We start from the raw sequence: 13,926 nt of genomic DNA on the forward strand, positions 1-13,926 counted from the left end.
CAGTACACACCAATACTTATATGATACAAGATCAACTTTTTCTGATCGATTCCACACCGTTTCTGTCACAATGCAATCGCCTGACCAGAACTTAAATTTATCTTCAAAAAGCCAATCATGTGCTTCTCATGATCCTCCCAGTTTAGATATCTTATTATACATGTTCGTATTTTGATGATTATCTTGACGTGGAAATAACTTAAAGGGGGGATTAGACCTCCCTGCATGGTCACTGACAGGTGGTTATCTCATCAAATCAGCTCTCAATTAACATAGGGAAAAATAGGGACATGGACAAGAAGTGCAGTCCCGCTTTAATGTCAATGTTTTATGCCATTTTTCCTTCTTTTCCCCACTTTCTTTATCTTCCTTTTTTTTTTAAATCTTGATTTTATGTAAATTATAATTTTGTATATTTTGTGAGGATCATCTTTAATAAGCCATTCATGTGCTTTTCATGACCCTCCCAGTTCAGATATCTTATTATACATGTTCGTATTTTGAAGATTTATATAATAATATTTTTATCTTGTTGTGGAAATCAATAAATGAAATGAAATGACTTACCTGGGCTCTCTCCCGTTCCCCGGATAGACTCTTCTGTGCTTGCTCCAGCTGGTTCTGAAGATGTTCGCTCTTGTGTCTGAACCTTAGGGTCTCCGTCTGGGCCAACTCAAACTGACTCTCTGCCAACTCCTTCTCCCGCCTCAGGAATCTGTGCGGTGACGAAGCGCACTGATTTATTCCATGACCAACTTTAACGAACTTCATTATCAAATAGTTGATAAATCATACTTCATTTTAAACGATTCATCAACTCTGTATTTTTTTCAGAGGTATAATTATACCATTGATTTATATTATGATATGATTACATACGTATTTTGAATTTTGTGAATAATATAAACATACCTAGTTTGTATATTACTTTCTATTAAGTTGAAAAATACAGAAATAAAAAAAACAAACAAATTCATGGTATTCATATAGGCTTGGAGTAGTAATAGTTAGCGACACACATACACATTTTCTTACTTGGTGAATTCTAGGAGTCTAAGAATTAAAAACTGTTCTTACTTGATGACTTCTAAGAGCTGGTCAGATGATTTGTCCTCTTCCCGAAGAGAGATACTGGTGTTTGCAAAGTCCTGGGCATGTGATGACTGCTTCAACATCTTGCTACCCAACTGAAAACATTAAAACAACAAAAATAATACTTTAAAGCCACACTGTACTACTTGTAGCTACTTGCTCCCTCTATATAGAAAACTTCCCAATCGGTGCTTATTGGTCCCCATGATCCCTTTTTTCTTATGTTAATTGAGAGCTGAGTTAATGAGATAGCCACCTGTCACAGTGACCCCGCTGGCTTGCTGGGTGGTCTAATCCCTTCTGGCTGAACTAGTACAGCCAGCCTTTAACTCTTAGTAAGCCACTTACATGTAAAAGGTTGTTCTTTTAGGTGCGTGTGTAGTGTAAGTACAAAACAATAGCATAGTAAAGGTTTAAAGCAAATGCAGAAGTTCTGATTGGCAAAACATCACTATGGGATATCTAGAAATGGTTTAACATGGGGAGGAAGGGGGGGGGATATCCTTTACAAGACAAGTCTGAAGTTCCTCAGCTTTTTGGTAGTTTGACAAGTTAAGGGCTTTATTGCTCATTTCCCTTTGGAAAAAAAATTACTCTTAACTGCAATGTGATAACAGACCAAATGGACATACATGTAGTTTGTGAGAAGAAAAAAATTGATAAGAAGTTGGGTACATAATCATTACGAACCAACATCACAGTTTCCTACAGGTATAACATTTTGGAAACAAAGCATTCATCATTTTACAAAACAGAAATAAAAGATCACTTGAATATTTGGCCAAAAATTAGTTGATGTATTATCATGATGCAGTATAAAATACAAATTATTTCAAACAAGTTATTGCAAGATACATAATTATGTGTGAATCAAAGCGCAATGTTGGATTCAAAAGGAATGGGAAACGTAATTATATCTATTGTTGCGAAAGATTTCAAGTATTTAGGGATCTTACTGCTTCTAGCTGTTGATGTAACATCTGGTTCTGGCCTTCAAGCTCTTTGCTTCTCTGGGCATGCTGCTCTAGCTCTGCCTTCTGAATACGAAGCTGCTCAGTCCAAGAAGCCTATAATGAACAAGAAATCGAGTATATTGATCGAATCAATGAACTCATAGAATGATTGATTGATTGAATAATGTATTGATGGTGCTTCTTAGGTTACTTGTTACTCTGTATGTTTGAACAAGAAATCAAGTATATTGATCAAATCAATGAACTCATTGAAATGATTGATTAATTGATTGAACGGATGATGTATTGATGGTGCTTCCCAAGTTCCTTGTTACTATATTCATTATTCATTCATTTATTTATAATTCATAAATTCATTCATTCATGTATTCATCATTCATTCGTTCATACTTTCATAAATTCATTCATTCACCTAACTCACCCACGAGCTCACTCACTAATTAATTGATGTCTCCATCCATCCATCCATCCATCCATCAATCCTTCCATCCATCCTTCCATCCCCTCACCTCACTCCCTCCCTCACCCACCCACCCACCCACTCACCACTATGCCACCAACCCATTCACTTCACTTACTCACTCACTGCTCCCTCCCTCCCTCCCACCCTCCTTCCCTCAACCCACCCACCCACCACTCACTCACTCACCCACTCACTCCCTCACCCACCCACTTATCCACTCAACCACCCACCCACTCACTCACTCACCCACTCACTCCCTCACCCACCCACTTATCCACTCAACCACCCACCCACTCACTCACTCACCCACTCACTCCCTCACCCACCCACTTATCCACTCAACCACCGACTCATTCACTCACTCACCCACTCACTCCTCACCCACCCACTTATCCACTCAACCACCCACCCACTCACTCACTCACCCACTCACTCCCTCACCCACCACTTATCCACTCAACCACCCACCCACTCACTCACTCACCCACTCACTCCCTCACCCACCCACTTATCCACTCAACCACCCACCCACTCACTCACTCACCCACTCACTCCCTCACCCACCCACTTATCCACTCAACCACCCACCCACTCACTCACTCACCCACTCACTCCCTCACCCACCCACTTATCCACTCAACCACCCACCCACTCACTCACTCACCCACTCACTCCCTCACCCACCCACTTATCCACTCAACCACCCACCCACTCACTCACTCACCCACTCACTCCCTCACCCACCCACTTATCCACTCAACCACCGACTCATTCACCCACCCACGCACTCACTCCTCACCACTCCCTCACCCACCCACTCACCCATTAAACCACTCACCCACTCACTCACCCACTTACTCACCTACAAACTCACTCACTCATCCACCCACCCACCCACCCACTCATTCAATCAATTAAAAAGTGGTCTTACCTCTGATGAATCGAGTGCTGCTTGAGCCTTCTTAGCAACTTCCTCTGTCTGTGACATTTTACTGTTATGGCTAGCAAGCTATTAAAACAAAACAAAAAAAAACAATTAACAGTAATAACAAACCACAAATAAATAAAGATTCAAACAGAAAATATTGGCTTTGGTACTAACTGTAAATGAAAATTACCCACATACATTCATATCATGTACGGGGTCTCCTTACCATTTTACTGTTATGACTAGCAAGCTAAAAAGAAAAAAACAAAGTACAAGGAATCTAATCCAATCCAATAGGTTAAGACAGGAAGCAGTTTCCCATAGGCAAGGGATCGACCAAATCTTTTCTTCTTCTTTTTTAATCACAAAAAACCCCTGAAATGTCCAAAAAAATTGATGACTTTTATTGCAGTGTAAATGCAGCTTATGTAGAGAGAGAGAGAGAGAGAGAGAGAGAGATAAGAATACATCTCACTTACTTGTTCTTTGACAGTAACCAGTTGTTTCATGTCAGCAGCATGCAGCAGGAACTCCCTCTCGTACTTATCTTGCATCTGAAAAGTGAAGGGAAATGAATATGTAAAGTACTGTCTTGTCCCCTTCTCGTCTCTGTTGGCATCCCCCCTTTCCCCCCCCCCCTATTTTGTAGTTCCTTTTGTAGTTAAGAAAATGTTAATTTAATAGTATCTTTTGAGGTGTCCACACTTGTACAATCATTGCTTTTTAGTGAACCCCTCTGTTTCAATGTGTATTCCTAAATTGTTGGAAATGTTTATAATCGTTTTGTAATGCTTTGTTGAAAACGTAAATAAATTGAATTGATATGCACCTCCTTGGCTACTTTAGCCTGGGTTTGACTGTCCTGTCTCGCAGTGAGTTCCTTAGCCTCTGCTTCTTTTTGCCTAGCGAGGGCCTCCTTCAGCTCCTCCTGCAGGTTGGCAAGGTTACGACGCAGCTCTGCAGTCTGTCCAGTGCAAGATGAAGAAGAAGAAGAAAAAAATTGAAGTTGAATATCTCGATTAAAAGAGCTATGAGCGTCCAAGCAGAGGTGATCACTGGCACTATAAGAGAAGCCACCATCACCAACATCATCAAATCGTACATTGGGGATCATTCCTATAATGCAATTGAATGATCATTAAAAATAATAAAAATCATGGGTGATTTCAATGTTTCCTATATATTTTGATCTAGATGACCAGTTGTAGTTCGTATAGAAGAAAATGCCCAGTAATTTTTGTGAGTTTGTTTTCATTTCACTGGTTCGAACAACCAATCGACTGCAGGATAAACAATCCAGAATAAATCATAGCAATTTTCTTTCAAAATACGATTCCAATACCAGAGCTCAAGATTAGCTTTAAACTGCTCCTTGTAGTTGTTGTTTTAGTTTTTATTGGTGTGTTTTATTCATTGATGAATATTAAGGCAGCCAGAGTTAGGCTCTGCTCAAGGCTTTTAGAAATCATGGTAAAGTGTCGAATTGGGGGATCCAACTTTACAGGTTTTTGCAACCTTCATGGAAAGCCCTGCATATAACCTTTGTAAATATAGTTAGAATTTACTGTTACCTTGTATACTTTGATTTTTATATTGCGAAATAAATTGAATTGAATTGAATTGAATTAGAGTCTGTACATGTAGATTAGACAGTACCTGTGTCTGGACGGCTACATGGAGTTCCTTGTTCTCTGACTCCTTCTCCGCACGATCCTTCCTGAGCTCAGAAACCTCCTTGCTAAGGTCATCATGCTCTACAGGGTCAGGCAAAGAAATGGATAATAATAATGAAATTAATAACAACATTTATAATGCGCACTTATCCACCCCAAGGGATGCTCAAGGCGCCTTAACAAATTGGGAAAATTATTAACCCCGGCTTTAACTGTGCTGCCATTACGGTGCTCGAGCATTTCAAGGAATTAATTCCTGCCAGGTACCCATTTACCTCACCTGGGTTGAGAAGATACATGTACAGAGTAGGGAAGAGAAGATACAGAGTACCGTAAGCAGGCAGAGTGCGAAACATAGGAAGAGAAAAACAAGAAGATATAATCAGTTCATTTGTATAATGCAGATTTAATTTAGTTATAACTTATACTGGATCCCCATATATATTTTCTGTATATTAACAATAAAAAGCCAGAAATAAAATAAGAGGTGAAAGGGCATGAAATCAGGCATAAATCTGAAGGCTGGCTTCCTGTACATAGCACTTTTAAGTCTGTTCAGATATGACATGGTTTAACAACAAACAAAATAAAATAAAAAGAATAAAAAAAACATGTTAAAAACAAAACAGGCCCCCTTATACACCGTGTGAAATATCTTAGTCATTTTTCAGACTGGCGAAATGGGAGAACTTTGTCAGAAGAACTTGACTGAGAGTGTGTAAGAGCAAAGTTACTGCTTGCTCATCCTTTGACCCACTCTCGTGTCACCTCAAAACAGATAACTTAATCTCATTTGCCCTTTTTCTCTGTCTTCTACGTTATGTCTGTTATTGCCGTAGTCATGTTGGTCATGATTTTTGTTATATATATATTATACTTTTTGCAAATAGCTTCTTGTTCTAATCAAAGTTGATACTACATTTGTATGTATTATTACCAATGTAAATTGTACATCATTCAACCATTTGGCTTCAAAGTGCAATCATAATAAACAATTTCAATCAATCAATCAATAATCATTCCTTCAAAACAGATATGGTCGCCCTAAAGTCCTTACCTTGTGTTACTTCTTGCAGCCTCTTTTCCATGGTAGTCTTGAAGGTCTCGCTCGCTTCGTTCTGTTCCTTCATGTTCTGCTCAACAGACTTGCTGATAGACTGGTAGTGAGCCCTCTGCTCCTGAAGCTTCTTCATTTGCTCCCTCAGGACTGATGGTGCAGAGGAGAGAGAGAAATGGTCACCATTCACAGATTTCATAACAATGTATTTAGGAAAAGAATGATGCTGACATTGTATAGTAGAAGGTTTGATATTAAAAGGAAATAAACTGTATTATAATGTAAATTGCAATCGAATGGATGTACATTGCGGTTAACACACACACACGCACATAGTTTGCAAGAATCTTCAGTCAATTGAAGGAGACAGACTTAATAATAATAATAAAAAGAAGAAGAAGTATATTCTGCTCTTACAGGTGTATCTAAACTATCAACAACAACAACAAAATTTAAAACATATTTGCGAACAGTCGCAACACCTAGTTTACTGTAAGTATTTCATTTTTATGTAATGCTTATTCTGACATATATCTTAAAACTTTGCAGAGGTGAAAATGAATTAACATGTAAAATTATGACGTTTTTCCAACTATTACAATGCACACTGCACTACGATTTGGCACTTCTGCAGAATAAATTATGTTTTGTACCACTCAGCATGAAAATGTCATCACAAACAAACACATTTGATGGACACCTGAATGAAAAGAGGACACAGAGAAGACAGAAAGAGAGGTAGATAGAAAGAAACCATAATACAGTCAAACCTGATTTAGAGACCACCTGTCTACAAAGACCACTTCTTTTGTTTCCCTTGAAAATGGTTTCTCATTAAAACATGTACTAAAGTAACCTGTCTTCAGAGACCACTTTTGTGTTTTCCTTGGGTGGTCGCTGTAGACAGGTTTGACTGTAATACATCAAATGTACGCATCGTAAAGAGGAAAAAAAGAAAGTAAAATAAAAGACTAGAAAGAGAGGATGCTTACTCTTGATCTGATTTTCAGACATCCTCAGCTTGTTGTTGACTTCCTTGAGCTCCGTCTCACTCACTGTGGTCACCCCTCCATCAGTCTGCTCTAGGGCTGTAATGGCTGTAGGAGGAGGGAGGAAGGGGGACACAAAAGATATATTTAAAGTCTCACTGCACTACTTATAGCTACTTGCGCCCTCTATACAGTTAACAATGCAGTGGTACCCGTTAATCCCCCATGGTCCCCTTTTTCTTATGTTAATTGAGAGTTGATTTGATGAGATAACCACCTGCCAGTGACCACGCAGGGAGGTCTAACCCCTCCTGGCCAAACTAGTGCAGAGAGGCTTTAATACTTTACATCTTACTTAATTACATCTGCTTATCTGCTTATTGTCCTATTGGGATAGTTACCACGGAAAAGTAAGGAAAGGGGTATCAATTGGCCTGTCCTCATCAACTTGAGTTTGCCAAATAACCAGTTATTTTCAGACTCGAGATATTATCCCGAAGCTCGAAATTGCGTCCTCGCCAGACCGGAAGGGCGCAAGTTAGTCTGTTGTTTCCCAAATGGCTGGATATTTTGGAAACAAGACCAATATTTCTCTGGATATTTTCTCAACCATATATCCTGCTAATTGCAACTGCGGGCTGATGAGGACGCAAATTAACTGGCTAATTTGCGATCGGGATAGTTAAAGTAGCAGGTTATTTGGAAATCTCGGGCTGATGAGGACAGGCCTAATCAATGACTCAACCAACCATCATCTTTCTCTTTGATAGAGGACTCGAGCTTGACCTGAGCTGCCACGAGCTGAGCGTCAGTCGTCGCGGCCTGCTGTCGGACGTTCTGGAGGTCGTTCCTCATCTTGGCCAGGTCGTTGCGGGTTCTCTGATGGGAGGTGAGCTCGGAGTTCAGCTGCCTCTGTAGGTCCTGCACCTTACCCTGGGATGAGCAAATTGACAATGCAAAATATTTAGTAAGTTAAAGCCCCACTGCACTACTTATAGCTACTTGCGCCTTCTATATAGTAAACAATGCCTAATTGGTGCCTGTTAGTACCCCATGATCCCCTTTTTCTTATGTTAATTGAGAGTTGATTTGATGAGATAACCATTTGTCAGTGACCTTGCAGGGAGGTCTAATCCCCTGTGGCCAAACTAGTGCAAATGGGCTTTAAGATAGATATTGTTGACCCAGTGCTTTATTTCAATTAAGCCTTTTGAAAGAATAATCCATTCCATGCTACAGGCGCCAAATCGAGATGTTTAAATTTTTTAAAATTACGATATTCCTTTATTTTTTCCATGAAAAAAAAAATAAAATTAAGTTTCAATTTCATGGGATATATTTAGAGCCGCTTTGATAATTAAACAAGCCTTTTAATCACTTAATATTACATGTGACATCTTACTTACCATCCATGATTTGAGAGCATTTTGATGCTGGTCAGTCTCACCGTCCAGTCTCCTCCTGACCAAGGAGAGCTCTCGCTCCATTCCCTCAAGCTGATTGGTCATCCTCGTCTTGGACTCAAAGTCTGACCGCTCAAGATTATTCTGAACAAAAAAAGAAAACAGAATACCATGGAAACAAACAAGTCCAATGAGAGCTTCTCCATTTTCATACAAAAAAAAATCAAAGTTCATTTCTTAGATTTATAGGAATAATGTACATTGGAAGAGCTGCTGCTTTGAAAAGATAAAATTCTATTTAGGCTTGGAAGATCTAACCTAGATTGCTAAAAAAATACCTGTATTTGTTGTTAATTAATGAGTCATACTTAATATCTTGTGTTATCTCTTTAAATTGGCAAAACAATGTCGTGTGAGAGCTTCTTACTTTTCATACTGAGTGCTTTCTGTACCTGTTGTACAGTGTAGGTTGTGAGTTCTCTGGATCTTTCAATAAAGTCCAAGGAGTAATTTTCACGCACTTGTTGCCAATTTGACAAAGAAGAGGATTTATACTGGTCTTAATGAGCCAATGGAGGCAGGCGTGTTATATGTACCTGCATCTGTTGTAGATAAGTAAGGAATATTCCTTGATTTTTATGTTCCCTCAAAATTTTACATGCAAGTGTTGCCAATTCGAAGTGCTACCCTGTACCTGTATATGATTAAAGTAAGGAGCAGTCCTTGGTTCTTATGCTCTCTCAGCATATACTCTCTCTCCTGGCTAAGACGTACATTATCTCCACCTCCTTGAGGAGCCCATTCTCGTCTCTCAGGTTCTTAGTCAATTGCCAATTTGACAAAGAAGAGAATTTATACTGATCTAAATGAGCCAATGGAGGCAGGCGTGTTATATATACCTGTATCTGATTTAGGTTAGTAAGGAGCAGTCCTTGGTTCTTATGCTCTCTCAGCATAGACTCCTTCTCCTGGCTCAGACGAATCTCCACCTCCTTGAGGAGCCCATTTTCGTCCCTCAGGTTCTTGGTCTCCACCTCGGCCTTGTTCAGCTTCTCCTGCGCGGCCAACAAGTCCTGGCAAAAGAGAAGACAAAATTATGTTCTTGCTTTGTTTCCAGGGGGGTGTTTCACAAAGTTCCTAAGTCGAACTGAACTCTAATGTTGGACTTAAACATTATGGAGAGCCATTTGTAGCCTTAAATTAAATTATACAAAAGCAAAGAGCCAAGTATTTAAGAATTTTCATAAATTCCACATCAAGAAAACAGAAATATAAATGATTTGAATCAACACTTTACCATATGCCTTTTGAAATTACTTTTACAAAATATTTTCAAAGATGCTATAAACAGCTTTCTATAATTTTTAAGTCCAACTTAGGATCTTTGTGAAACACCTCCCTGGTGTTCAAAGAATCATGTACAACTATCTCTTTCAATGCTGAAGATTACTGCAGTATTTTGTGTAAGGCATCACTACATGGAGCTGAACGTGTACTAGCACACCTAATTTCCCCTTTCTTTGAAGAGTGCATTGGTTTCTAAACTACATACTGTAGGTTGTAAGACTCCTGTATGCAGAACCTCGGTTTAGATCCCACCTGAGGGACTGAGTATTTTCCAAGTTTCACCTTGAAAACTGTATTCAGGATACCTGTACAAGGCGGAATTTCTTGATGGGACCACAGATTTGCTGTGAGCGAGACTTTCTACTTTCTTTTTTCTACCTAGCCTGGTGTAGCGACATACTGCACATGAAAACTGATTACCATCTCCCTGTAAGAGAAATGCACTGTTTCGCAGCATTTACAAAGTGCATACCTGTGTGACTGAACTGGCAGTTTGCTGAAGTGTTACAACCTGGCTGGAGAACTTCTGATTCTTGTCTGCAAGCGCTGATATCTCCTTCTTGTATCCATCAACATTGGACTGCAAGACATTGTAACGCTCACTTGAAAAGTCCAACTACAATACATAAACAAGATTATAAGTCATTATTAAACATATCATTTTGAATGATATGTCCTGAATGCAAATGTATGTCAACAGTGTATCAATTGAGGAAGTCATCATAGCTTTTATGACAATAAATTGCATGCACTGGCTGAATCGAGCCCATTAATCTCTATTAAAAGGACTGGTCACAAATCTTCAAAAGTAGAGGAGGTAAAAGACCAATGAGACTGCTGGTTTTATGACTGATGCTCCAGCGGCAATTACTAAGGATCCATTTCTAACTCTAATCAAATCCACAAACTCCATTCTTGGGCCCCATTTCACAAAGAGACAAATAACAGTTTTTGTTATAAGCTTGTGAAATCCTTGCTTGTGATTGGTTATCAGCAGATTTGTCACTGTTTTTTTAAAGGCTCTGTGAAACAGCTCCCTGGAGCAAACACTATATGTAACCCTGAAACTAAAATTTAGCTCATTAATTTTAAGTGTGAGATTCATGTTACCATCAAAACCCAACCCCAACACCAACCTTAACCATATACTTTTAAACAAATTACAGCATTATTCACCAGGGACACATTTCACAGAGCCTTTTTTAAAAATGACAAATGACAAATATCAGTGAAAAATCTGCTGATAACCAATCAGAAGCAAGGATTTCAGTAGCTTATAACAACAACTGTCATTTGTAACTGATGACAAGTTTTGTGAAACACCCCACAGGGCATGTCTTACATAAAAGTGCCCGATGGCAGCGGTGGGATTATGCATGCTTGTACACTCAGGGGTTAATTTTGCATATACAGTCAAACCTGCTTTAGTGACCACCTGTCTACAAAGGCCACATTTGTTGTTTCCCTTGAATATGGTTTCTCAATGAATCATGTACTAAAGGAACCTGTCTACAAAGACCACCTGTCTACAAAGGCCACTTTTTGTGTTTCCATTGGGTGGTCGCTATAGACAGGTTTGACTGTTTCTATTTAAATGCACATTATTTTGCATCCCAACTGTAAGTGATAAACATTCAAATAACAGAGATTGTAGATAAAAGTAGGTACATGAATATCTGTATGGGAAAATATTATTCTGAAGAAAGTGGAGACATGAAGACATAAGAGAAACGAGAGAGAGGAATACATGAGGTTTGATGGAATGTATCTCCTGATGATTTACCTGTGATGATAGCTTGGTGTTCTGCACTCTGAAATCCGACAGTTCTTGTCTAAATTTCTCCAGCTGCTCATTCAACATTCTGTAATTGATAAAAACAAGAAACAACCATTTCAAAATTGATATCTAGAACAAAACATTATACAAAAGTGGTAAGATAAGCAGTCCAAAAAAAGGTCTCTATATATATATATATATAAGCAAGTTTAGTGAAACTGCAATTTCTGACAGTGCTCAACTGTAGGAGCAAATGTAGATATAGGAGTTGGAAGGTTACACTTTATTGGTACGAGTTATACAGACTGTTTCGCCAGAAGGCTCATCAGTAACTAAATACATAATACAATCATGGCGAAGTTAAAAATGCTCAAACTTTCACTGATCTGTTTCTCTTATTTTTCTGCTTCTATTAAAACCAACTAATCAGGGTGACCTTCCCCTTTAAAAGCGTGGATAGTGAAGACATGAATATAAAATACACAAGGACCTCAAACATTATCACAGAAGGAAAGCTTACCTTTCATTTTCTCCCTTCTCCTTCCTGTATGTATCAAACTCTGTCTGTAGGGTGTCCAAGGCAACCTTCGTTTCTTGGTTGCTAGGCAACAGGAGTCCAGGACTCTTCTGACTGGCCGTCGTCACTAGAGGGCTCTTCTTGTGCAGACTCTTCTGGGTGGGTGTGGTGAAGGGTGATGTGGGCAGCTACATGTATGAAGAAAAAAAATAACAGAGATTTGTTTTGTTGTTGTTTTTCTTTTCATAAAAGAATTCTAACAGTTCTGTTTAAAGGGATCCGGTAACTTTGTCTCAGATTCTGAAAACATATTCTGGATTTAGCTCATGATGCAATGATAATTATAAACCTTTAGGTCAGTCAGGAACCCCGTGACTTTTACAAGCCGATCGCCTGTCTGATTATCAAGATATTTATGATCGGAATTACACGTTTTGAAAACCGTTCGCCTGACGGTTTTCATAACACTACAGTCTATTGGGGGAAACGAGTATGGTAAAACCGGTCATTCAAAGATTTTTACTTTTTTGAAGCACTTCTTGATCATTTTGAAGCGCGATTTTTTTAGGGCTTCAATATTACATCATATCACAGACACTGATAACACGTAGGGCCTTGTATCTCAGATTTAACATTGTTAAACGATCCCTTTAACTTCTGTGTAACGGCATCTCCAATATGAACACCTCTATGCCCGGCAATGGAACAATCTAAACTTACAGACAGCATCCCGTGACGTGAAAGAACCACTTATATGTGAGGGAAAAGCTCCTTTCAGCAATAAAAATCCCCATAATAGATAATGGTCTCTCACTTCTTAAATACCTACAAGTGGAAGATACCACTTACTGGTGGGGGTGAGGCTCAGTTCTGTGATAATAACACTTTATTCATGGACTCTCCCTAATTCTAACATGACACTTGTTAAAGCCCCACTGCACTACTTATAGCTACTTGCGCCCTCTGTATAGCAAACAATGCCTAAGCAGTGACAATCGGTCCCCCATGATCCTCTCTTTCTTAGGTTAATTGAGAGCTGATTTGATGAGATAACCATCTGTCAGTGACAATGCAGGGAGCTCTAATCCCTCCTGGCCAAATTAGTGCAGCGGGGCTTAAATGTGTCTGTATGGAAGAAACCACTTACTGGTGGGGGTGAGGCTCCTGTCTGTGCTAATAGCACCCTATACATGTCCCTCTGTCTGACAATGGACTCTACCATTTCAGTCTGTCGTGACCTCGCTGACCTCATGCCATCCAGTTCCTCTATGGATTCCTCAAGCTGCTTCTTTAGCTCAGCAGTTCTGAAAATAAAGGAAAAAAAGTTAGAAATGGCATGATTATCCAGGATTATCATATAAGTTGTATATACAATTAAGTCTTTTCCTCTGGTAAAAATCATATATCATATTAGTACAACAAATATATAAAATAAAGAAAAGAGCTTACTTGGATTGTAGTGTCTCTGATTCTTCTTTCTCCTGTTTCTCACTGAGATCTCTCACGACACCAAGCAAACGTTCGTTCTGCTGCTGAAGCTCTTCAACAGATCTGTCGATACAAAGCAATTTGGGATAGACATCGTCATTCTCGCCACCACAACTATGGTATTTGGACATAAAGGGCAGCACTGGCCATGGGTATATTTGGCAAAGGCACTTCCGGTTCCCATACAAATACCATGGGTCAAGAACTGGAAAGTCTGA

The 13,926-nt window shown here is 39.2% G+C and overlaps 1 protein-coding gene across 5 annotated transcripts in view; it reads right to left on the minus strand.

The window, feature by feature from the left end:
• Positions 1-13,926, minus strand: part of LOC577828 (nucleoprotein TPR) — an 81,376-nt gene that overhangs the window by 53,108 nt on the left and 14,342 nt on the right. For all 5 annotated transcript variants that reach the window (XM_030983222.1, XM_030983221.1, XM_030983226.1 and 2 more), the window contains 17 exons: positions 13,670-13,771; positions 13,368-13,524; positions 12,224-12,408; positions 11,710-11,788; positions 10,399-10,542; positions 9,479-9,652; positions 8,583-8,723; positions 7,926-8,109; positions 7,180-7,284; positions 6,188-6,337; positions 5,114-5,211; positions 4,287-4,421; positions 3,937-4,011; positions 3,461-3,538; positions 2,049-2,159; positions 1,078-1,187; positions 568-715 (listed from right to left, as the gene is read on the minus strand). In XM_030983222.1, the coding sequence (XP_030839082.1) occupies positions 568-715; positions 1,078-1,187; positions 2,049-2,159; positions 3,461-3,538; positions 3,937-4,011; positions 4,287-4,421; positions 5,114-5,211; positions 6,188-6,337; positions 7,180-7,284; positions 7,926-8,109; positions 8,583-8,723; positions 9,479-9,652; positions 10,399-10,542; positions 11,710-11,788; positions 12,224-12,408; positions 13,368-13,524; positions 13,670-13,771 (2,176 nt within the window). The remainder of the gene's footprint in view (positions 1-567; positions 716-1,077; positions 1,188-2,048; positions 2,160-3,460; positions 3,539-3,936; positions 4,012-4,286; positions 4,422-5,113; positions 5,212-6,187; positions 6,338-7,179; positions 7,285-7,925; positions 8,110-8,582; positions 8,724-9,478; positions 9,653-10,398; positions 10,543-11,709; positions 11,789-12,223; positions 12,409-13,367; positions 13,525-13,669; positions 13,772-13,926) is intronic.

Source organism: Strongylocentrotus purpuratus, unplaced genomic scaffold (assembly GCF_000002235.5).
Source record: "Strongylocentrotus purpuratus isolate Spur 01 unplaced genomic scaffold, Spur_5.0 spur5_scaffold_13, whole genome shotgun sequence".
In the NCBI taxonomy this organism is placed as follows: domain Eukaryota; kingdom Metazoa; phylum Echinodermata; class Echinoidea; order Camarodonta; family Strongylocentrotidae; genus Strongylocentrotus; species Strongylocentrotus purpuratus.